Genomic DNA, 26,445 nt, shown 5'->3' on the forward strand with positions numbered 1-26,445 from the left:
TGAATGCCCATATGCGAGCAACTAACCAGAGGGAAGGTGACAAATACTTCATGTACCCCAGGTCTTGCTGCAGGAGACAAAGAGGATTAGAATAGCTACTTTAGACCTTCTGGCTCACCACCCCAGCAAAGTACAACACACGCCTCAAGGGACAACTATGAAGCTATCTGAGACACGTAGAGAAGCAGTGAATGGAGAAAAGGGAAACCTTAACTCTCAGCTCTGCCACCTCATAGCTGAATGCTTTGGGCAAGTCTCTCTCTCAGCCTCCAAGTCCCCGATTATAAAGCAAACACCTTTGTGCTGAAGGACTGATGGGAGTGTGGGAACCACACAGCTAAGTAGGGCAGATGGGAGTGTGGTTCTCCTGTCTCCCGAGAACTTACTCCATTCTGAGCTTAAAGCAAGATGGCCTCCCCCATCTTGAGTGTTACCATGAGTTGGCTGTGCACGTCCTGTGGCTGGGGGAGGCTCTACCATGTGCTCAAGGGCCTTACACTACTTCTGTCCAAGCAACTTTGGGGCCTGTCGTAAATACCCAAGTACCTCTTTACATCTGTTACCCTGTGCCTTGCACACTACCCTGTTTTGCTGCTTGTTCCTTGAGAAAAGCTAACAAATTTTGTTCAGTTCTGGGTTTAAGGTGCCTTCTGAGTATAGGAGAAAGATGCCAATTGAAGACAAGCAAGGAAAATGGAAATAAATTAATTCCATCTTTGATGATTAAAGGTAGCATTTACTAGGACGCACGTACCAGAAAATGTTCTAGAACTTTGTCATACTCTTTACAACAACCCCACAAAGTAGGTACCATTATTCCTCTTTTGCAAATGGAAAGGGTCATTTTTGTGTGAAACCATACACATTTGGAAGACTATTCCAAGACAGCACAAGTCACCTTCATTCACACGTTCCTCAAAATGTCCCACGGTAATTGTAAAAATTCTACTTCTCTTTCAGCAAGGAAACATAAATCATGCTGAGACCTACTAGAAAGTGCTGCAAGAAGAAGTCTAGAGCAAGACCAAATGCCAGGTTAAGAATTCTAACAGAAAAAAAAATGCTGGCTGCTGAGCAGAGACAAGAGTTGCTCCTCGACAGAATTAAACACTGAAATAAATGAAGTTTGTTTCTGAAGCAGAAGTCAGGTGTAACATCCATGTTACTGATACTCCTATGGGAAGACTAATCAAATGGAACCAGAGTTTTAATTCCACAGCTTAAAGATGCATGACATCTGTCCCCGGGAAAAGAATTAGCAGGGGTTCCCATTATTGCATAGCTAAACCGAGTGCTAGGAGAATCATATTTAAAGAGAGCAGTATAAGAAACTCTGGCTCTAAGACGCTTATACTTAGCATCTTTGTTTCTGTATTAAAAATAAAAGCAAACAGCAATATTTGCAAATATTCAAGTGTTCTTTCAAGGCATATAATTCCAGTGAGAATTTTTGAAAAAAAGTTCTAAAACCCAAACAGAAAACGAAAGAAAAATACCAAAACCAGTCAATAAATAATCCTGCCACATGGAAAATTAAAAATGTGCTCTCAAAATTTTGGGGGGCCTAAGAGGTGCTCAGAGCCTTAATTGTAGAATATCTACACATTTATCCTAGTAAAAATACCATGTATGGAATACCTATGGTCTAGAGCAAAACGAGGGCCTCGGAAAAAATTTTAGCCTTGACACATTAATCAACAGGAAATAATGAAGACATGTGGAGAGCAAACAGAATTCCCAGAACTGGTTCTGGGTCAGGGAGGGAGGTGGTGGGAACCCAACAAAAAATGAAGTAGCTTACTTGAGGGAAATGCAGAAAATGGGAAACAACTACAACAAATTGACTTTGATTGTACTTGGCTCAACTTCTCCTACCTAGATGGGTTCTGGCCTCCTTCAGCCGTTGCTCAGAGGACGGCCCACCCAGGGAATCCACCTAGTGCGGTGACCACCTGTGTCCTCTAGTAAGCCTCACCCTCAGGGTCCCGGCGTTCACACCTCTGAGGGAGGCATGAGCACTGAGGCTTTGCTTACTTAGGTTAAGCCGGAACCCTGGCTAGAGTCACAGGAGATTATATGGACTCAAGCCCAAAGCCATCTTAGTACTCAGTACTGGATCACTCCAAGTATTTCTTTTTTTTTTTTTTTTAAGATTTTATTTATTTATTTGACAGAGAGACAATGAGATAGAGACAGAGAGAGCATGAGATGGGGGAGCGTCAGAGGGAGAAGCAGACTCCCTGCTGAGCAGGGAGCCCGATGTGGGACTTGATCCCGGGACTCCAGGATCATGACCTGAGCCAAAGGCAGTCGCTTAACCAACTGAGCCACCCAGGCACCCAGAAAATAGGTATAGATTTAAACAAATAGCAGATGGTATGAATTGCAAAATGAAATACCTTTTTTTTTTTTAAAGATTTTATTTATTTATTTGAGAGAGAGAATGAGATAGAGAGAGCATGAGAGTGGGGAGGGTCAGGGGGAGAAGCAGACTCCCTGCCGAGCAGGGAGCCCAATGCGGGACTCGATCCAGGGACTCCAGGATCACGACCCGAGCCGAAGGCAGTCGCTCAACCGACTGAGCCACCCAGGGGCCCCACTCCAAGTATTTCTATTAAGATAAGAACATGGCTATTATTCAATGCTAATTTGGAAGTACCAGCTGATAGGATGAGGAAAGAGATGAGATATAAAAATAGAAAAAGAAAAAAATGATTACTTTGCAGAGGATACAAATGCATGGCTGAAAAAAATCAAAGGAAACCAGCCAGAATAATTATCACAAACAAAAGGAGGATTCAGTAAGGTGGCTGCAAACAAGATGAATCCCGAAACCACCACCAGCCAGGAAATATAACAGAGAGAAACTCTTAAACAAACAAAACTTAAAAAGGTAACTCCGTTGGTTAATAGATGCTGTTCTAGAATCAAAGGATTCAATATCACATAGCTATCAGTTCTCTCTAGATTAACAAGACGTGTAACAATAAGCATAAGAACATCCAGGAAAATTCTGAAAGATTAGTGGCAGGAGAGGAGGGCCCCACTAGATGTAGGAATAGACAGACACAGATGAAGAAGTTTCATATACAATAGAGGAAGCATTCAAATTAGAGGAGGAGGATGGGTTAGTCTGTAAATGACAGAAAGATGACTGAACAACCCTCTCCAGGGGTGGGATAAGAACATCCAGGAAAATTCTGAAAGATTAGTGGCAGGAGAGGAGGGCCCCACTAGATGTAGGAATAGACAGACACAGATGAAGAAGTTTCATATACAATAGAGGAAGCATTCAAATTAGAGGAGGAGGATGGGTTAGTCTGTAAATGACAGAAAGATGACTGAACAACCCTCTCCAGGGGTGGGGGGAGGGTCTGGGACGCCACCTGACTATACACCGAAAAAATCTGAAGGGATACAAGATTCCAGTAGACAACCAACCAACCAAAAGGTACTGATGAAAACACAAACACAAGAGAATTGCTTTAGTATTTCATGGTACAAAATACCTTTCCAAGCTTAATGTAAGCCCTATGGCTTCTGAAAAACCATAAAAGATGGAGAAACTTTACATTGCTAAATTGAAAAATTTCTTCCTAGCAAAAATGCACCAAGTCACAGTTGGGGAAAAAAAAAATATTTGCAACACATGTGACCAGAACAGTACTCATATCCTCCACTTCGGGAAAATTCCTAAAAACACACCAAAAATGACACCACAGAGAACTAGGTATTCTTGGTAAGAGTAAAAATTAGTACAACCATTTTGGAAGGCAAACTGGAAATAATACTTATATTAAAAATGCACATGCCCTACAACCAGTGATTCTGCTTTTAGGAATGTATCTTGTAGTCCTACCAACAGATACATGTACTTGACACCGGGTGCCCTTTTGCAATGCCTACATTTTCTGCTGTGTGTACAGTGACTCTGAGCGCATGGAGGAACAGACACACACATAATTTTTTGAAACTATAATATTTGTAGCCATCTTCCATTCCTGGGTTCTCCCGGCCATGCTCGGAGTAGATTATCCATGATCCCTGACTCCTGCTGAACCAGCTTTGGGATGTGGGACTGGAATTCAGACACAAGCCACTCTGTGCTAGTCCAACTAGCTGTGAATCGCCACACTTGGGTGCACAAGCCCAGGAAGCTAAGACAGAAGAAGGAAACTCAGACCATGTGGCCCCTCCCGGAGACTCAGAGCTCCTGCCTCTGGATTCCTGAGAGGCTGTAGGCAACTCTCTCGTCTGACTTGCCATGACATGAGATGCTCCTGTATTCTTTCCACATACTCCTCCTCCTCAAATGTTGTCTGTTTCTTAAGTGAGCTGGAGTTTATAACCAAAATATCCTTGCCTAGGAGATTCAGGATAAACCCATATTTACCCCAGAGAAGCTGACAAGAGGCTTTCTTCAAGGGGAACATGGAGAATTCATGTGACAAGGAGCATTACGGTATTTGTCCATTTGTACAGTATTTCTCACATAAAGGATCTCACAGTGACGTTGGCAATGATGTAGCAAAGGTTTCTACACCCATTTTACAGATGTAAAAGCTGAGGCACGTGATGATTAAGAGATTTTCCCCAAGGGGGGGTGAGGTAATGGGCCCTTTCAGTATGCTTTTGGATCTTCTAATATACAATGATAAAAATAAAATAAATGAGAAGAAAAGAGCCTTTGCATCTTCCATTCTATCAGTTGACTGCTTTATTCTCTAGCTGTGTTCTTTGGCTTGCTGACCTCCACCTGCCTCTCTAGTGTTTGATACGCAGGCCTTCGGTGCCCAGTGTGGCTGCCCTGAGTGTAGGACCCTCCACCTTCCCCTGCCTCACCTCCAGGCTTCTGGAAGCAGTAGCACCATTCGTTGTTGGAGAGCTTGCCATCCTTGAAGGAGTCACAGGAGTTGAAAAGAGGCTTGATACAGGGCTCATACTTATCCAGGTAGATGGCATTGATCTCTGAGTGGTCAAGCAGGAGGTCATAGTTCATGTCCAACTTGTTGAACATCCAGCCCAGGGAGTCCTTGCAGATGGGCAGGATGCTGGTGTCAAATCCTGCAGAGAAAAGGGTGCATCTCAGCGGCCACCAAGCCTGGTCTGGCTCCACCCAAGAGGAGGCCCAGGGCCCACACCACCCACTCCCCTCCTGAGGCATGGGGGGTTAAATAAAATAATTTAAAATGCTCTTAAACAGAAGTCAGCGTTTGAGAAAAGTATGTCCCAAAGGGACAAACTCCCCAACACTAATTTATCTGGGATGTAAATACAAGTTTTCATTTACCAGATTTGCTTAAAATAGGGTATGACCAAAAGGAAGAGTACAAACATGGTGAGTAAAAGGAAAAACTTGGGATTCTGCAAACTACACTTTTATATTTAGGGGAAAATATCTGAAACACCAAAACAAAAGAAACTATTGTAAAAAAAGATGGCAGTGAAATGAAACTATATAGCACAATCCAGAAGCACTGATTATGTCCCAAAGGACTGTTAAATCCAAGCCGTCTGAACGTTAATGGGAAAACAAGCCAGGTACCTGCCTCTGTTCCCCATTCTTCTTTTCTGCAGTCCCCTAAAGAGATACATGATATGGAATCCAAACTGACTCAGACAATAATTTCTTTCTTATTTCCCTGGGGGAGGAGGGGTAGTTTTCTTAAAGAATTATTTGTTTCCACAATGGAACTGTACGCACTAGAATAATAATACTTTGCTTAACACTCAGGATATTGAGTCTACTGTAGACAACCCCCAGAGAAGGCCTGCCCCAAATCTAAAATTGGTCTTTCTTGCAGAATCAAAAGCACTATGCAATTTCAAATTGTTCCATTAGCTAGATTTGTAGAAGTGGTTTTATTTTCCCAGGAAAATTACTGTAAAAGTTCATTTTTCTGTTATTTAAGGTAGTCCTCTAAGCACCTTATTTTTAATTATCTCACTGAATCCTTCTAAAGAGTCCTCTAAAATGCTGTATGCCTTCTACTTTACAGATGGGCGGGGGGTTGGGGGGGTAAAGCTCAAGGCTTAAGTGACTTGTTCAAGATCCTATAATTGTGGAGCTGGGCTTCTAAGGCAGGTGGTCCAGGCCTGAGTCTACATTCTCAATCCCTTTTCTCCCGGGGCTGCCTGTGCCTCACGTGATCCTCTTACCTTGAGGACATCCAGCTGGCTTAGGGACCATGCTTGAGGATGGGCAGTGCAAGGGGGGATACAGCAGCCACATCTGAGGCCCTGATGGGGTTGACTGCCCACTCCCTGCTCAGCGGGTTGCTGTGTGCATGACCAACCCCTGCTTGGAGAATGTGAGACAGAGCAAAAGGCACCCACCCTTTTAAAAGCCTTGGTTTTCTACAAAAGGGTCTTTACTGTCCAGAAACCAGTGAAGTAAGTATAGCACCTCCACCTCTGAGCTCTTCCAGAACCCTCTGCTTCCCCTTACTGTCAGTTCATGTTCATCAGATGCTAAGCAACTCGAGGGCAAAGAATGTGTTCAGTAGCCTCTGCCAGGGCAGGCAGGTAATAGGTGCTCAGTAAAAGCATGTGTTGAGAGAAGTTCTCTAGCTGCTGCAGAGTTTGGCCCTTCAAACATAAAAATCAGCTTTTAAATTTATTCCCATTGACACCTTATAACATGTCTTAGAAAACATCCCCCTTCTCAAGAGAGGGGACATAATGGGGCCTCTTCTTTGAAGGTCATGATTGAACCATCTCTATGATGGGGATGTCCTTAGGGGCTGCTGAGTAAAGCAAGATCATTTACGCTGACACTAAATGGCTCCACAGTTTTATATAGAATATTTTATGTAATAAGCATCAATTTTACAGGATATTAACATTTTACTACATGGCCAAGAGAAGCTTCCCGCTCACTGACCACCAAAGAAAAGTGCCGAGCTGGTTGGGCAGTAGTCTAAAGGTCAAGGCCCCACCTCCCCAACACCCATTTGGAAGGTTCTAGAGAAAAGGCACCTGCATCTGGTATGTAGAGGTGGAGCGGGGAAGAGAACAGCTCTTCTAGGTGGCCCCAAGCATGTGGGACTTGTAAGGTTCCATGGTTTCCTCTTCACAACTCCTGAACTGATAAAAACAACTCTCCCTCCTGTGGTCTTGTGGGCTAACCAAGTCTTGTTCCTTTGTATTCCCTTCACAGCAATTGCTTCGGGACATCAAACCTAAAAGCCTCTTTGGGGACCCAATCTGCTTCTGGCCAAGGGCAGGTCTTTTGCTAGCTCCCCAGCTGCCTGCAGAAGGAGTCTCATGGGACTGGAGGCTGCAAGGAGAAGCTCTCTGCATATCAATCTGCTCTTCTTGAAAGGTTGTTCAGAAAGCCCGAGAGCTGGGCTGCTCCTAGAGGGTCCCAGGGAAAAGTTCCTCTACACCATCTGTGAATTAATTGTCCACAAACTCCCAAGGAAGCCTCCAGCAGAACTAGAAGAAGAAACTATCTTCCTTCTTCTTTCCCACAGACTCAACCACCTAAAACCACTCTTTGGATACTTAGATCCTGAGAAGCAAACACTATCTTTCCCTTAAACTATAAGATCCAAACTAGTAAAAGAATAGTCCCCTAGATCAATAATCTCTACCAGTCTCTATAGCTACAAGTCTCAAAGAATAACCCAAAATTAAGGCGACTGTTCTTAACCACCCAAAGACCAGAGGGTGGTTAAGCTCTGGATCCTTACAGTTGCAAAACTCCCTATGTTTGAACAACTGTGTTATTGGGTAGGACATTCTGAGCCACGGGGCCACAGCGTGGAGAAGCCTACCCCTAATCGTCTTTGAGTTCAATGAGAGTCCATCAAGGTACAAAAATGCTCACCCATTCTGAGTTTTCTCTTTAGCTTATGAAGAGGCTCTGAATACGGGCTCTGCCAATGCACTGATGCGGGGGGGGGGGGGGGGATACATTATCGAAGATGTGTGGTACAGAGTTGCTTATGAAGCTGAACATTAGGAATGACTTCAACGCTCCAAAATAGAGGCCTAATTACATAAATTCGGTTACTTGAAGTCCTGTGTAACTAGTACAAAGTGCAATACTACTCAACAACATAGAAGGTCAAAGTATGTTGCTGAGTGATAAAAGCTCGTAAGACAGCCTGTGAAGTGTGTGTTGTATGTATATACAAAGACACATAGATTTTTTTTTTTTTCCTGTATGGCAAGGAAAAAAATGCAAGTATATGCCACAACATGCTTACAGTTCTTAAAATGGTGGATTTTTAAATAGTTTTTGTACTTTCCAAAGTCTCTATACTAAACATAGGATAGTTCTGTGGCCAGACTTTAAAAAATTAAGTTGTTATATGGATGAGGGGGAAATGCTTGGGAATCAAGAAAATATTTTAAGTTGGTGTGTGCATTTAACATAGTGTTTCTTTGATTACCCCAAAAGGCTACTGTGAAATCAAGAGTGTCTAGTCACTAAGGAAATATGGTACATAAAATGAAATCAATTAGTGAGGATAAAGTGGTCTTACTGCCTTGAGCTGCATCAGAGCTGGTGGGCTTGATGACCCTGCTGGCATCCTCGTGAAGGGCGCCAAACCAGTCTTTCAGCCGGGACGCGAGATTCCTCAACTCCTTATCTGTGCAGGCTGCAGAAAAGCAAAGGAAAGAAACAGTGAGTCCATGGACTTTCTTCTCTTGTTAGCTCTCTGCCCTCAATATGCAATGCTATCCACAAAGCCATGCTCAAAACAAACCTCCCTCTCCAACTATGATGCAATGCCTTATCCCCACTTGGAAAACAGCCCAAAGATGCTGCAATCGCAGGTAAGGAGCACGACGGAAAGCCTGGACTCCTGGGGTAAAGCAGCATTGCTCAGAACTGAATCTGGACTGCTTCTGAGCTGTTAAAACCAATGCTAACAGTCTCAGAGTCGTGCACCGGCCTCCAAAGACTAAAAGATCCCTCTTGCTAACCCGATAGAACTTGCTACTGCAGTTGGCCAGAGATGACATTTCCCACTAAACTCATGCCAAGAGATTAACACTCAGGAAGAGCAAATGTCCTTAGTGAGAGGCTGCCTGGAACACCAAGAGATCCCAGTAACAACAGACTATCAATTTTGTTTTAGCCCAATGTCGGGATTTGTGCGTGTAGCCTATTCTGCTGGCCTTTTGGCAGAGAGACTTGACTTTCCCCTATAGACAGATAGATGCCACCTTCATCCAAGAGTCCTTTCTATTTGCACGCAGCCTATCTCTAACTATGAGGCTCATCTTTTAGGGTACATGGTAGGAACTGGGGCCAAGGAATACTTCTGAGAACAAGAAGAAAACCTAAATGAGATGGATGGGTAGGGGGGTGCACACTCTGTGAAGGTCTCCTAGGGTGCTGATGAAAGGCTTGAGGGGGAAAATCCCCAGAGGAGGAACAATGGTGTGGAAAAAGGAGCTGATGTAGCCTTGCTTCCAAACATCACCCTAATTCTGGGTATAGAGAATCCTAATGAAGGGTCCAGACAGTGGCCCACTTCTAAGAGGCAGAAAAACTAGCCTTTAGCATCTGGAGGGTAAGAAATTAGAAACCCAAGGGGCCAAAATCCCAATAAGAATGGACAAAGACACAAACCCACAACAGTTGCCTTGCCCAAATTCTAAAGCTACAGGAGACAGGGAGCATAGAAGTCAAGCAAAACACCATTATAATACAGAGCCAAGTTCTAAATATCTAATGGAGCTGATGGGATGTAGATTAAGGCTGAACTCTACTGGTCTAGAGAGACTGTTAGCATCAGGCTCTTTACTGAAAGGCATGGGGGCAATGATGAATGAGTAGACAGTCTTGCCAAAACTCCAGTCTAGCCTTTAATCAATGCACACTCTCACTGAATTGAAGGCATAAGCCCCCATCTGCCTCCCAAAGAAGAGAATAGTATCATACAGATCTTCCCCCTCATTTTTACAATCCATGTCTGCTTTCAAGAAAAGCCCATCTTTCCTTAGCCTAGAGTTTGGGGCTTGACGGAGAATAGAGCCGAACTTAACAGACCTCGGGTGGAAAGGTCTTCCTGACTCTCCATTGTGGTGGGTGGACAGACCCAAGCTGGGTCTGTGGAGTCTTAGTGCTCTCCTAACCGCTGTCCTCATTCCAGCCAGGATCCAGATCTACACTGGGCCAGGCATGGAGTGTACGCATTATTTGCACTCACGTTATTAAGCACCTCAAGATACTTGGCCTTGCTTTCAACAACCAGGACGTGACTCTATCTTAAAACACCAGCCAGGAAATGGCACCAAGAACTGTCTTTAGAGGCAGCAGAGTGTAAGAGCTCTGGGCTCACAGTGCCTGGAATGAATCCCAGCTTTACTACTGCCTGGCTGGGTGACCCCAACAATTCCCAACTTCTCAGCGCCTCCATATCCTCAGCTCTAAACCCAGAATACCACTATGTGACCATGAGTTCGACCAAGTATGTAAAGGGCTTACAAAGCAAATGGTATGTAACAATTACTCGGCGTGTGCCAGCCACGATTTCATGGATGGTTTACAGGTAAGCTCAGAGCATTTATCACAGCATTCAGAAAAACAGTAAGACAAATGCACCTCAACAAGACTGGCTTTGTCCACATAAGACGCTGGGGAAAATGGATACCTGTACTCTCTAGCACAGTTACCATTAGCCAGATGTCCCTATTTACATTAATAATTTAAATAAATAAAAAAAAAGTTAAAATAGAGTTTTCCAGTCACACCCACCCCACTGAACAGTCACACGCGGCTGGGAACACCATGGCAGACAGCACAGATACAGAGTGTCTCCCAAGAGCTAGATAATATGGGATGACATCAGCTATCCCTTTGGGATTTCCAACTTTTTGGAGGTTCATCATGATATCCTGATATCTGTTATCTCTACTGCTTCCCTTTGGTGTTTTTCAGTTTTTTGTTTATTTTAGAGAGACGGGCAGAGATCTAGATCTCATGACCCTGAGATCATGACCTGAGCCGAAACCAAGAGGCAGACGCTCAACTGCTCAACGGACTGCACCACCCAAGTGCTCCGCCACCCTTTGGTGTATAAAGATGGGCTGAGGAAGAAGATCCCACGCCCGCTCAAGCCGGGAACCAGCATCTCGTGCTAAGCCATGCACACAGCCAGGAGGGAGCTGTGACTCATGGGTTTGCCTCAGGAGCAGGTCCACAGGGACACGGTGACTGACAAGCCCTGACTCGGAAGCTCGGGAAAGAGCCCTCACTCTCATGACTCTTCAGATGCCAAGCGGCTCATATCGGGAGAGGATGTGGTCTGTTTTCCTGATGGGAGTGGGATGTGGGCTCTAGAGTCAATCTCACATTTGAAAATGGAAAATTAATAGCATCTATTTCTTCTCAATTGCCATGCACACCATCTATTCTAAATGTTCTCCGAGCAGAGAAAATTGCCAAGTCAACTTGCAAGGGAAATGAATCCCCGTCTCACACTGCAGGATAAATTAGTCAGTCATGTTTAACTAAACCCTGACAGATGTGCAGGTAATCTGTATCTTTAGAAGGCTGCTGAATTTCCCACCGGCTTTCCAAAGCACACAGGCTCTGGATGGCTGATGGAATCAGGCACTGGAATCTCTAAAGAGCTAATGTGTCACTCAGGGAGAAGTGCACAAGCAAAATGCCACTGGCTTGGGTGGAAAGAGATCAGAAAGCCAGGACAAAGACAGGAGGCACTCAATTAGTGGGCCCTATTCACTTGCTGTGTCCTCCACTGAATGGTCCTTATGGGGACAAAGTCTGGCACAGTTGGCCTGGAGCTGGATACATCCCAGAGGAAAAAGAAAATAAAGATGACAGCCTGCAGAGCACTATTTGTTCAGATTGGGGATTCTAGCCACCAAAGACACGCTGACAATGGGTGGGAGGTGGGGGAGTGGGAGGATGACTGCTTTTAAAGGTGCCTATCGTAACCCCTGATAAAGGGATGAACTGAGGATTGATGTTTTCAGAAATGGGGGACTCATAGGGTACCTCCCACACACTCAGTTCCTTCCTGGGGAAAAATAACTTTTGGGAAAAAGAAAACCTTTATAAAACCAAATCCACCTGCCATTTTCACTCGGTGCCCTGAGGTGGACCGATCCTTGTGATTTCTCAAGAGGGGGATCTGAATCTGAGCTCTCCTCTCCTCCTGGTGACAGAGGCTGGTACTCAGGCCATGAGCATCAGCATCCTCAGAGGAAGAGATGGTGCTGTCCTGGGAGAGGACTCGGTTCACTCACACAGGCTGGGACCTGACCTCCTTGGCCACTGGGTTACTTTCCGGAGTGAATGAGGCCAGCCAGTCCTCTTTGTTTCCCACCTCTCCTTCTCTTCCCTCCTGCCTTCCACCTGGGCTTCAGCTCACTTCCTCCTGAGTGTTCCTGCCAGCATCCTATTCCTCTGTGATTCCATAACTTGCCTTCTTGTTTCCCACAGGTTACTCCCCATCTTTCTTACAGGACTTCAGCCTGCTCCGGCATGGCTGGAATGTGGGCAGCATCCCCTCCTCCTGCGGTCAGCAAATGGTGCTACCAGGCCCTCGTATCTGCATGGCACACACCTGGGAAGTGTCCGGATTCCTACAGAAAGTTCCCCGCTTCTTGCTATCTCCACTGCCTTCATTCCTGTCCTCATCCCCAGCATTATCTCCCACCAAGAAGGCTGGATCGCGATTCTAATTGGTCTCTGTCTTTTCCCCCACTTTCCCCTTCTCCTTTCTCCAAAGTGCTCTTTCTAAAGTGATCAAATCACTTTTGTGCTTAGCTATTTCAGAGACTCCTCATCCCCCTACCGGCAAATCCAAATCTGTCAGGCAGCCTGTGCATGGATCATGGTGCCCTGGGCCACCTCTGGTCTCCCTCCTCTCCTCCCTGGGCTCCGTGCCCCACTCTCCACCCTGAGCACCCTCCTCTCCTTATCTTGCTAATGCCAATTTCTCCATCAGATCTCTCATGAGGACTTCCCTAACCCTCATGGGAGGGGAGTTTCCCTCTTAAAGCCTTCCAGCGTCTTGCTCCTCGGATGGTATTCATCACACCTGTACCTTCTCCTTCACTGTCCCTCTTCCCTTCTAGATAGTAGCAGCAGAAAACAGAGTCTGGCTCAGCTCATGGGGCCTAGCATCTTAGGCAGCCAGTTCCTGGCATGAGGAATGCTCTCGACACATACTTACTAACTGCGCATATTATGACCCTCTTGTTGCCTTTTGCAAACTTCAATGTATCCGTCTGCAAAATGGTGTAATAAAGCTCAGCTCACAGCATTATTGCATGGAATAAGATAACATCGGTAAGATAGCTCACAGCTACTGGCGTATAGCAGGGACTTCACAAATTTATGTTCCTCTCCCCATATCCCAACTGTCTGCATAATGTGTTACCATTTTATCCTTACGCGCTTTTTTTTAAGCCTCAGGAGATGCTTTTGATATAGAAAACAATATCTCTCCTTTACTTATTTTGCGGGTGGGTCAGTACAAGTACACAAGATTCGACTGGCAATGTATGTCTGCCTTCTCCCAAAGAGCAAAGCTACATGATGGGAGGGTTTGGCCTGACTTCCCTGGGCCTGTATTCTCAGCGCTGACCAAGGGTGGATATCTCGTTTTTCAAAACAGAAGTATTAAAAGAACACAGGAATGCACGAACACACTGGTTGCAAGCTCCCAAAGTCGCACAGTTACCAGTGACAGCGACAGGCTTTGGATCCAGGCTGTTTTCTTGCTGGGCTGCCCCTGTGTGCCGGACTGGCTCCTTGCGTTGACTGGGCTTGTGGGGAGCCACAAGGCAATTAACTGAGGCAAACTAACTGAGGCAATTAATAGACTTGGTCCCTTTTCTGGGTTGGAAAAAATCAAAACATCAGGCCCTCGCATGTAAAGGGGGCTCTGCCAATGATGCAGGTGAGGCAGCCGGCTGAGTATCAGAGGGATGAATTCAGGCTCAGCCTTCCCTAGCTCTGGCGTGAGAACAGCGTCCTGCGGAAGGGGCGCATAGCCTGCTGCCTTCCTGTTAAGCTCCCAGAAGCATGGGTCACATGTGCAGCCGCTGGGGCTTCATTAGAGAAAAGTATAGCGCCACTGCACATTACTCCAAAATGTACAAAAAGACAGCTTTCTCCCCCAGGAAAGCACAGCACTCAGACAGAGAAGGGCCCAGGTAATGTGGTGCTCTCCCAGGGGACCTCTCCTGTCTGTTGGGAAAATATGAACAAAATGCAATAAGCAGGTGTAAATAAGGCACATACAGCCTCTGTGGAAGGTCGAGAGCCCAGGGAAGGAAACGGGATCGCTTTTTCCACCTGGGCGCCAACTCCCCGCTCTACCCAAGGCCTGGAGATTTAAGGGGCTTGGGCTAGACTGGATTTGAATGCAGACAGTGTTCAAACAAAGCAGGAGGACAGCATGCGTGACCCAACTCATGGGTGGGAGAAGGGGGCACTGGCGCCAATCCCAGAGGGCAGAGAAGCTGTCCCAGGGTTCCTGCAGCCCTGGTGAGGCCCCGAGGGAGGGAGAAGGGGTGCTCTCATCTAGTGCTATCTGCTTGTGGGGCAGTGAGCCTGCGGGAGAGAGAGGGCTGCTGCTCAAGTATCAGTGATGGGCTCTCCCTGCCCCTGGCCACCATGGTGCCATCTCCCCTGTCTCCTTCAGACAAGGCCAAAGGCCAGCGAAGAGCTGGTGAGGAAGTTTCAAACAGGTAATGGTTCTGGAAGCGGGAGGGGTGCCCAGGAAATCCAAGCTTCTTTGAAAAGTGCTCCCAAAGGTGGGAACTGGTCTTTCAAGCTGGTCTTAGCTTACTGAGGACTCTGGGGGATGAAGGACGGTCTATAAAGGCCCCTGGGAGGATTAGACAGAAAACCAAAGGCAAGGAGACAACCAGAAGGATAAAACATACTTGGATGATAGAAAGTGCAGGTAGGGACAGAAATTCTGTATTCACAGCTACAGTGTTAATATTTAATAGAGCGAGCAATAGCAAGTGAGCGTTCGTGTGTGTGTGTGTGTGTGCGCGCGGATGTTAAAATCCTAACTGAAGCTCCATTTGAACACCCAATTGGGGCTGTTTGAAAATGGCAAATCTGACACGCAAGCATAAACCTCTGCCAGGGCACCAATTACTGGTATACTCTTGTAACTCATGAAATCCTTCAGCTGAAGAGCCAAACAAGGAAACACGCCACCTGTCACAGGGACCCACTGCCTTCTGCCACCCAGGCCTCACAGAACGCTTAGTTCAGGGTTCCGGAAGAAGTGAATATGAAAACAGCTAGAATTTAATTTAAACTTTAGTGCCTCTGAAAGTAATTAAGGAGTTGGGCCAAACCAGAGTTCTCTCCGGAGTGGGGCTGGGAGGCCTTCTCAGAAAGGGAGACCTTTGAAAGTAATCTTCTTCAGCCCTCCTAGGTGCTGTTGTGCTTAATTATTTCATCAAAGCAACACTGGATCAGTGCACTCAGAGTGCAGGCAATTAGTATCTTCTGTAAAAAGTCCAGCTGAGCCTTCTTCAGGGCAGAGATGAGAGGATGAGCAGAGCCAGAATCGGAGCGACCACAAGGATGCCATGTCATCCTCAGGTAGATGACAGCCTCCTCCTCCCGAGTAGGCCTGGGGCCCTCATGCTGTTGCACGCTGAGGCATGCAGCAAGTGGTACAGTGTTGGGGATGTGTGTAGAAATGCTGAGAAGGGGTGCTGCCCTTTGTGGGAGCTGGAACGAGTGGGAGAATGAGCAAGGCTACAATCCCCCAGGAACATATGCTTTAGTAAACTGGAACTCAGAGGTGAGGGTTGATTCTGCTTAGCAGGGTTTCAAAAGCAGGCACCAGACCCTGTTTAAAGGGATCCTGGGGCAGCAGGAGAGCAAAACGAGACTCTGGAGAAAGCCAGAGCTGAGCCAGGTCTGCTCTGTCATCCTAGCTGCAACCGGCCAAGTGACTGTGCCAGTCTTCAGCTTCCTCATGGGCAGATGCAGCACGAGGAGGTCAGAGGACTATGGGAGGACTGCACCGGAGTGCACTCAGCACTCCAGAGTGCTTGGTGCTGATGCTGTCCGCGTTTGTGGACACGGGGCAGCACTGTGATCCACCAAAGGGCAAAGTATGGAAATCAGGATCACACAGATGGCATTTTCAAATCAGATGGCCGCATGAAGCTAGCCAGTAAGATAGGATTCTCCTCTGTTTTTTTCCAGAGGTTAGGTGACATCTCCAAGGTTCTACAGATGGCAAATGGCAAAACGGAGATTCAAATCCAGGTCTCTGAATCTGAAGGTCACTTGATTGGCTCTCATACCACAATCCCAGCTTCCTGCACCTCTCTTGCACCCAGTCCCCTGGCAGGCCCAGAGCCTCTTCCACCAGATAAAGATCATGCAGGTGAGTGCGGGAGCCCGGGCAGACCCACACTCCTTCCCTGGCACACAAACGGGTGGTCCTCTGGCTGAGAGCCCAGGCTTGCGGGTCTGACAGCCCTGGGTTTGAATCCCAGCTCCCAGTGCATGAGCTGTTGTTCTCCACCTAAGTCCCTGCTCTTCTCTAAGCCTCTTTTTTTCCATAGGTAAAACAGGGATACTAAGAGTATGAGCCTCCCCAGTTGTGGTGAGGATTTGCTGCGAAGATTAAGCCTTCAGAAACCAACAGGCAGCCACGCCCACCTTCCCTTCTGAGTAACTTGCAGAGCTGGGAGTGCTCACCCCTGGGAGGGACTGATAATAAACTCCCAGCCTAAGCAGATTTAGTGACTGGAAACAACCAAGGTTTCCTGAGGGGATTTCTAAAGCTTAGATGAGGTGAATCCCCATTTCTAATTGGTGATCATCTAACAGAGATTCAAGCCAGGTTACACCTGCTCAAATTAAATTGCGTTATTATATGTAAATCCAGTTTTTACTTTTCAGCGCCTAAAACATCAGTCTATATGCATGTTCTCTTGTCCTGGGAGAATGCACCATTTTATGCAAAAACAGGCCTGAGCAAAGGAATTAGGGCCCCATTATTCAGAAGCTTGCTAATAAAGTCCTTCCTAAAAAGCAATCTTTGCAAGAGCTTAAAATACTGACATTAAACTCGGAGGAAAATGAGTTAAACTAATTAATGGTAGAACCTACAAGCAAAGATGGATAAATTTCCCCATCAACCCCATTACAACTATTCTTAGTAACCTGATTTGAGGAGACTTTAATGTTTCCCTTGATTCGAATGATAATCCTCCATCTGGAAGAAGAAATACATTTAGAACTTACACAACATTTGTAAATGTGCATTAGCGGAGTAACACTTATTTTTCCCGCTGAATAATCTAGAGCAGGAAGGTTAGCTAGATGAAATAAGCTTTTAAAGCTTCGGATAAAATCCATAGCCTTTTCTATACTCCAGGGTTAAAAAAAAAAAAAGCGGATGTGCAAACCATTGGTTGGAAATGCCAATCCTGGCTTTAACCCTGCCTGTTTCCCAGGCACTGGGGAGCATTTCCTTACATGGGAATCTGGAAAAGATTAGCAGTGCTGTAGAAAACAGCCCCATAACCTGCAGTTTCACGGCAAGACCTCATGGCCCTGGATTAATAAAGACACAATTAGAGAAATGACAACTGCTCTTTTTAGCTAAAATCAGCAACGCAGGCGCTTGGGGACAAGCTGTGGGATACAGGCTCAACCCAAACTTCTTCGAGTAGCAGGAGAGGGCACAGCCCTGGGAAAGGGGTCTGGTTGGTGATGGTCAGTCCCTGTGGGGGCCATCCCACTGAAAAGAGGCAGAGAGACAGTCACTTTGCATTTTGTTTATCTATTAGCTCAAGTGGCCAATGACAGTCTGGGAAGGCTTCCAAGAGAAGGTGGGACTTGAGCTGAGGTCAAGTGCAGGGAGGACTCAGAAAAGGAGAAGACAGTTCAGAGAGGTCTTCGAAATAATGAGGAAGCCAATTTGAACGAAGTGACTGTTGGAGTTCTTAAAGCTGATTTATGCTTAAGATTAGCTCTGCTTGGATTCAACACACCAACTTTAGCATGATTAGATCTAATTCTAAATCATAAACATATATAAAAATCAAACATATATAAATGTGTGTGTATATAAATGCATATAAATGTAAAATGCTCTATCTGTTTAAAGATATTCCAATATATTAGAGATTATATAAATGCTTAACATGCATTTCAAGGACCATCTTCTAACCAGGTGGCACTCACAGCTCCAGGACTAATACATAAGCCTACATCTGCAAGAGGTTTTAGGGACAGAAAACATTTTTTTTTTTTTTTTTTGAGACAGAGAGCAAAAGCAGGAGCATGAACAGAGGGGAGGGGCAGAGGGAGGGGGAGAATCTGAAGCAGGCTCCATGTCCAATGTGGACCCTGACATGGGGCTTGATCTCACGATGCTGAGATCATGACCTGAGCTGAAATCAAGAGCCAGATGCTTAACCAGCTCAGCCACCCAGGCCTGCCCCAGAAAACATATTTTAGGGTGGTAATAAGATGCACCTCCACTCCTACTTGGCAATTTGTGTCCAGTTTAACACACTGAAATTCAACATCCAAGTCTGGGCGTTATTAAATGTAATTTAAGTTTCTATGTTTTTCAACACCCAGCATCAATACACACATGTATTTTTTACCCTTAAACATGAAATAGACTTATCTTGTTATTTAATGGGTTAGGAAGCCACAAAAGATTGGTGGAGGACATGAATGCCAAGCTTGGGACTGGAGATCTGATCCTGATGGTCTAGGATGTGTACGGAACCTGGGATTGCCTCTGTAGTTTGGGGGTGAGGAGGTTGCCAGTGCACCTTCCTTCACAATTAGGTGGGGCACCAGGAGTAGATTTGGGCCAAAATACAGAGAAACATGAGCTCTTCTTAAGTTTATTTCCTCTCACCACTGCTCCCTCTCTTAGACCAGAGTGGATGGTGACGTGGGTATATGGACGGATGGGATGGAAGGTGGCACCACACCCTTCTTATGACAAAGGTCCACCAGTGCCTCCAGGGCTGCCAGAGTCTCAGGTAAGAGGGTAGAGGTTGGAGCTGGGATTGAAAACTCCCATTTGGGACTGAGGCCAGAACAGAATGATCCTGAGGATGCCTGGAGCAGACATGGCATGGCATCTTCACTTTCATGGTGGACAAACTGACAGACAATCCAGATAGATAAAGCAGAATCTGAGGAAGAACTGCCTCCAGAAACCATAAACGGTGTCTTAAGCTATTCCAAATCTGGCCAGGTTCAGTGTTGGACTCCCTATTCTTCTCACCCTTCAGATCATGTAACTCACTCTAAATTTACCTCCACTCTGGAAGCCTGAGGGCATAAATGGGTATAGCAACCCAACCAGAAAAGAAGATGGTATCCCAGCCCCATGGGACCTCCTGTGCATTCTGAGAGAACTTTGTGCCTGGCACAAAGATGAAATAGTAGCTACATCGAAATTGCCTGTTTAGAGACCTAGTATCAAACAAGGCAGCATGACAAAGCTAGCAGGTTCCCTCTTCCCCTCCTAAATATCATATAATCAACAATATAGACAGAATAAAATCATAAATCCCATTTTGAGTAAAACTACAAGAGAGACATAGAGTCTCTAGCTTTCAACAATATACCAGAAGCCACCTAGACAGAAGTAAAATGTCCAGGGCCAATTTAAAAAAAATCAAAGATATGTTTCTGACAGGCGAAAGGCTCCTCCTGAAGTCACAGACCACTATTTCCTGTCGAGCAAGGACTAAGGTATCTAAAGGAAAGGATGGGGTCCAGATCAAGCAGAAGCTGCATGGGAAGAAAAAACCAATAAAAAAGGCAGAAAAAGAGTGAAGTGGCCCAGGGCAGCTGGTCTCAGTAAATGCCCACATAATTGTTCTTCCTGTAAGCAAGAGGCTCACTTCAAAGTTCAGCTTTGGTTACAGCAAAAGAACTGGAAAAAGGATGAGCAGAGCTGCTTCAGAGAAACAGAAAAGATAGAAAACACAGAGCAGCCATTTTATCAGGAAGCCCTTTCACAGGTAACTCCATGAAGCAGAAGCCTTGTATTGTGAAGTCTACAAAGACAGATGGTTCCTCCCTTCCATCTACTGGACTCCCTTTGAAATACACAGGCCGGTCAAGTCTAACTTATTCCAATAATATATATATTTTTAAAGATGCTGGCATGTTCATTTATATAATATATGAAGAAACTATAGAAAAGAGCAGTAAAACTTGCCACAGAACACTCAGCAGAAAAAATGGAAAGGGTGAAAATGTGGACCAAGTATAACACCTTAAATTTAAATTTAATTAAAATGAAACAATTGAGAGAGGAGGAACAAGATGGCGGAGGAGTAGGAGACCTAAATTTTCGTCTAGTCCCAGGAATTCAGCTAGATAGGTATCAAACCATTCTGAACACCTACACACTCAACAGGAGATTGAAGAAAAAAATAGCAACTCTGAACAGAAAAGAGACTACTTTCTGGAAGGTAGGACGTGTGGAGAAATGAATTTGAGGCGATATTTGAGATGGCGAGGGAGGGGGCCTCCATCAGCAACTACTGGCAAGTGATAGAGCAGCGGAGCACAAAATCGGAACTTTTAAAAGAGGACATCCCTCCAGTGGCTAAGCGGGGGGTGGAACCCTCATGGGACAATGTGGTCTCAGGACCCTCAGGGTCACAGGAAGACTGGGGGTGCCTGAGTGCGGCAGAGCTCCCAGGGATCAGAGCAGGGAAGCCGGCTGCAGAGACGGAGCGGAGGTGCAGGCTCTCAGCTCGGGGTTGCCATAAACCATGATCCGTGGCACAGTGGGGCCACTGCTCCTCCAGCAGGGACGCAACAAGCGGCAGATCCGGGAGACTCCCCTTCCTCCCCCAGGAGGAGCGGTGCGGGAGCGGACCGCAGGGATCTGCTGGGTTTGGAGACTCCACACCAAGTCGGGTGCCAGAGATAGAAACGCGTGGTCACAGGCCAGGTGAGCACGGAGTGCGGCGGGAGACCGGGGAGACGGGAGTGACTGACTGCTTTTCTCTGGCGGCTCACTGAGGAGTGGGGCCCTGAGTTCTCGGCACCTCCGGGGTGGAGATTGGGAGGCTGCCATTTTCACTCTCAGCCTCCAAAGCTGTACGCAAAGCTTACAGGGAACAAAAGCTCCCGAGAGCAAACCCGAGCAGATTACTTATCCCGGACCCGGCAAGGGCGGGGCAATTCTGCCCCGGCAAAGACATTTGGAAACCACAGCAACAGGCCCCTCCCCCAGAAGATCAGCAAGAACAGCCAGCCAAGACCAAGTTCACCGATCAATGAGAATGGCAGAACTCCAGCACTAGGGGAATATAGCACATAGAATTCATGGCTTTTTTCCCATGATTCTTTAGTCTTTCAAAGTTAATTTTTTTAATTTTCTTTATTTTTTTCTTTTTCTATTTTTTGTGAATTTTTCTTTTTCCCCTTTTCAACCAACATCTTATCAATCCCTTTTTTTAAAATTTCTTTTTTAATTTTCATTTTTAGAGTCATATTCTATCCCTTCATTGTAGTTAACCTTATTTTTTGTATAAATTTCTCTCTTTAAAACTTTGGGAAACAGTTTTTTCTAACAGACCAAAATATACCCTAAATTTCCTAGTGTATGGCTTTGTTCTAGTCTCCTGCCTGATCACATTCTCTCCCCGCCTTTTTAAAATTTTTCTTTTTTTCAATCAGCTTTTTATCAATTCCTTTTATGAAATCTTTTATAATTTTCATTTTTACAGTCATATTCCATCCCTTCATCGTATTTACCCTTATTTTTGTACATATATAAGTTTTTCATTCATTAAAATTTTGGGAGTCACTTTCTTCTAACAGACCAAAATACGCCCAAAATCTAGTGTGTGGCTCTGATCTATTCACTAGATCACTAGCCTGATCATATTCTTTTTTTTTTTTCCTTTCCCTTTCTTTTCCCCCTGGTTTCAGGTCTCCTCTGATTTATTCAGTGTATATTTTTCTGGGGTCATTGTTACCCTTTTAGCATTTTGTTCTCTCATTCATCTATTCTCCTCTGGACAAAATGATAAGATGGAAAAACTCACCTCAAAAAAAAAAAAAAAAAAAAAAAGAACAAGAGGCAGTCCCAACTGCCAGGGACCTAATCAATATGGACATTAGTACGATGTCAGAACTAGAGTTCAGAATGACGATTATAAAGATACTAGCTGGGCTTGAAAAAAGCATGGAAGATACTAGAGAATCCCTTTCTGGAGAAATAAAAGAACTAAAATCTAACCAAGTTGAAATCAAAAAGGCTATTAATAAGGTGCAATCAAAAATGGAGGCTCTAACTGCTAGGATAAATGAGACAGAAGAGAGATTTAGTGATATAGAAGACCAAATGATGGAGAATAAAGAAGCTGAGAAAAAGAGAGATAAACTTCTACTGGATCACAAGGGCAGAATTCAAGAATTAAGTGATACCATAAGATGAAACAATATTAGAATAACTGGGATCCCAGAAGAAGAGGAGAGAGAGGGAGGGGCAGAAGGTATATTGCAGTAAATTACAGTGGAGAACTTCCCTAATTTGGGGAAGGAAACAGGCATCAAAGCCCAGGAGGCACAGAGAACCCCCCTCAAAATCAATAAAAGTAGGTCAACACCACAACATCTAACAGTAAAACTTAGAAGTCTCAGAGACAAAGAGAAAATCCTAAAAGCAGCTCGAGACAAGAGGTCTGTAACCTACAATGCTAAAAATATTAGATTGGCAGCAGACCTATCTAACAGAGACCTGACCGGCCAGAAAGGACTGCCATCATATATTCAGAGCACTAAACGAGAAAAATATGCAGCCAAGAATACTATGTCCAGCTAGGCTGTAACTGAAAATAGAAGGAGAGATAAAGAGCTTCCAGGACAAACAAAAACTAAAAGAATTTGCAGACACCACACCAGCTCTACAGGACATATTGAACGGGGTCCTCTAAGCAAAGACAGAACCTAAAAGTAACATAGACCAGAAAGGAATAGAGAAAATATACAGTAACAGTCACCTTACAGGCAATACAATGGCACTAAATTCGTATCTTTCAGTAGTTACCCTGACTACACAGGGTATCAGATTGGATAAAAAAAACAAGACCCATTGATATGCTGCCTGCAAGAGACAAATTTTAGACCCAAAGACACCCCCAGATTGAAAGTGAGGGGGTGGGAAAATATTTACCATGCTAATGGACAGCAAAAGAAAGCTGGGGTGGCAATCAGACAAATTAGATTTTAAACCAAAGACTATAATAAGAGATGAGGAAGGACACTATTATCAGGTCTAATCCAACAAGAAGATCTAACAATTGTAAATATCTATGCCCCTAACATGGGAGCAGCCAGTTATATAAGCCAATTAATAACAAAATAAAAAAAAAACACATCAACAACAGTACAATAACAATAGGGGGCTTTAACACCCCCCTCACTGAAATAGATCATCTAAGCAAAAGATCAACAAGGAAATAAAGGCTTTAAATGACACACTGGACCAAATGGACTTCACAGATATATTCAGAACATTCCATCCCACAGCAACAGATGACATATTCTTCTCTAGTGCCAATGGAACAGTCTCCAGAATAGATCACATCCTAGGTCACAAATCCGGTCTCAACTGGTACCAAAAGACTGGGATCATTCCCTGCCTATTTTCAGACCACAATGCTTTGAAACTAGAACTCAATCACAAGAGGAAAGTTGGAAAGAACTCAAATACATGGAGGCTAAAGAGCATCCTACTAAAGAATGAATGGGTCAACCAGGATATTAAAGAAGAATTAAAAAAATACATGGAAACCAATGAAAATGAAAACACAACTGTTCAAAATCTTTGGGATGCAGCAAAGGCAGTCCTAAGAGGAAAGTATATAGCAATACAAGCCTTTCTCAAGAAACAGGAAAGGTCTCACATACACAACCTAATGCTACACCTAAAGGAGCTAGAGAAAGAACAGCAAATAAAGCCTAAACCCAGAAGGAGAAGAGAAATAATAAAGATCAGAGCAGAAATCAATGAAATAGAAACCAAAAGAACAGTAGAACAGATCAACAAAACTGGGAGCTGGTTCTTTGAAAGAATTAACAAGATTGATAAACCCCTGGCCAGACTTATCAAAAAGAAAAGAGAAAGGACCCAAATAAATAAAACATGAATGAAAGAGGAGAGATCAACCAACACCAAAGAAATACAATTATAAGAACATATTATGAGCAATGATACACCAGCAAATTAGACAATCTGGAAGAAATGGATGCATTCCTAGAGATGTATAAACTACCAAAACTGAACCAGGAAGAAATAGAAAACCTGAACAGACCCAAAACCAGTAAGGAAATTGAAGCAGTAATCAAAAATCTCCCAACAAACAAAAGCCCAGGGCCAGATGGCTTCCCAGGGGAATTGTACCAAACATTTAAAGAAGAATTAATACCTATTCTTCTGAAACTGTTCCAAAAAAAATAGAAATGGAAGGAGAACTTCCAAACTCGTTTTATGAGGCCAGTATTACCTTATCCCAGACAAAGACCCCAACAAAAAGGAGAATTACAGACCAATATTCTTGATGAACATGGATGCAAAAATTCTCACCAAAATACTAGCCACTAGGATCCAACAGTACGTTAAAAGGATTATTCACCACAACCAAGTGGGATTTATCCCTGGTCTGCAAGGTTGGCTCAACATCCACAAATCAATCAACGTGATACAATACATTAATAAAAGAAAGAACAAGAACCATATGATCCTCTCAATAGATGCAGAAAAAGCATTTGACAAAGTATAGCATCCTTTCTTGATCAAAACTCTTCACAGTGTAGGGATAGAGGGTACATACCTCAATATCATAAAAGCCATCTATGAAAAATCCACAGTGAATATCATTCTCAATGGGGAAAAACTGAGAGCTTTCCCCCTAAGGTCAGGAACATGGCAGGGATGTCCACTATCACCCCTGCTGTTCAACATAGTACTAGAAGTCTTAGCCTCAGCAATCAGACAACAAAAAGAAATAAAAGGCATCTGAATCGGTAAAGAAGAAGTCAAACTCTCACTCTTTGCAGATGATATGATACTTTATGTCGAAAACTCAAAAGACTCCACCCAAAACTGCTAGAACTCATACAGGAATTCAGTAAAGTGGCAGGATATAAAATCAGTGCACAGAAATCAGTGGCATTCCTATACACCAACAATGAGACAGAAGAAAGAGAAATTAAGGAGTCAATCCCATTTACAACTGCACCCAAAACCATAAGATACCTAGGAATAAATCTAACCAAAAAGGCAAAGAATCTGTACTCAGAAAACTATAAAATACTCATGAAAGGAATTGAGGAAGACACAAAGAAATGGAAAAACGTTCCATGCTCATGGATTGGAAGAACAAATATTGTGAAGATGTCAATGCTACCTAGAGCAATCTACACATTCAATGCAATCCCCATCAAAATACCATCCACTTTTTTCAAAGAAATGGAACAAATAATCCTAAAATTTGTATGGAACCAGAAAAGACCCCGCATAGCCAGAGGAATGTTGAAAAAGAAAAGCAAAGCCGGCGGCATCACAATTTCGGACTTCCAGCTCTATTACAAAGCTGTCATCATCAAGACAGTATGGTACTGGCACAAAAACAGACACATAGATCAATGGAACAGAATAGAGAGCCCAGAAATGGACCCTCAACTCAACGGTCAACTAATCTTTGACAAAGCAGGAAAGAATGTCCAATGGAACAAAGACAGTCTCTTCAACAAATGGTGTTGGGAAAATTGGACAGCCACATGCAGAAGAATGAAATTGGACCATTTCCTTACACCACACACAAAAATAGACTCAAAGTGGATGGAACACCTACATGTGAGACAGGAGTCCATCAAAATCCTAAAGGAGAACACAGGCAGCAACCTCTTTGACCTCAGCTGCAGCAACTTCTTCCTAGAAACATTGCCATAGGCAAGGGAAGCAAGGGCAAAAATGAACTATTGGGACTTCATCAAGATAAAAAGCTTTTGCACAGCAAAAGAAACAGTCAACAAAGCCAAAAGACAGCTGACAGAATGGGAGAAGGTATTTGCAAATGACATATCAGATAAAGGGCTAGTATCCAAAATCTATAAAGAACGTATCAAACATGGGACACCTGGGTGGTTCAGTCAATTGGGTGTCTGCCTTCAGCTTGAGTCATAATTCCAGGGTCCTGGGATCAAGTCCTGCAACAGGCTCCTTGCTCAGCGGGGAGCCTGCTTCTCTCTCTGTCTGTTACTCCCCCTGCTTGTGCGCTCTCTCTTTCTCTCTCTCCGATAAATAAATAAAATCTTAAGAAAAAAAAAAGAACTTCTCAAACTCAACACCCAAAGAACAAAGAATCCAATCAAGAAATGGGCAGAAGACATGAACAGACATTTCCCCAAAGAAGACATCCAAATGGCCAACAGACACATGAAAAAGTTCAACC

The 26,445-nt window shown here is 44.4% G+C and overlaps 1 protein-coding gene across 1 annotated transcript in view; it reads right to left on the reverse strand.

Moving 5' to 3' along the window:
* The window catches only part of SPOCK1 (SPARC (osteonectin), cwcv and kazal like domains proteoglycan 1), a 180,492-nt gene that overhangs the window by 20,655 nt on the left and 133,392 nt on the right, over positions 1-26,445 (reverse strand). The window contains exons 5-6 of the mRNA XM_064595652.1: positions 8,493-8,609; positions 4,843-5,064 (exon numbers count right to left, since the gene is read on the reverse strand). Of these exons, the coding sequence (XP_064451722.1) occupies positions 4,843-5,064; positions 8,493-8,609 (339 nt within the window). The remainder of the gene's footprint in view (positions 1-4,842; positions 5,065-8,492; positions 8,610-26,445) is intronic.

This window comes from Mirounga angustirostris, unplaced genomic scaffold (assembly GCF_029215605.1).
Source record: "Mirounga angustirostris isolate CCGP_5_RB_7025 unplaced genomic scaffold, mMirAng1.0.hap1 SCAF_7, whole genome shotgun sequence".
Taxonomy (NCBI): domain Eukaryota; kingdom Metazoa; phylum Chordata; class Mammalia; order Carnivora; family Phocidae; genus Mirounga; species Mirounga angustirostris.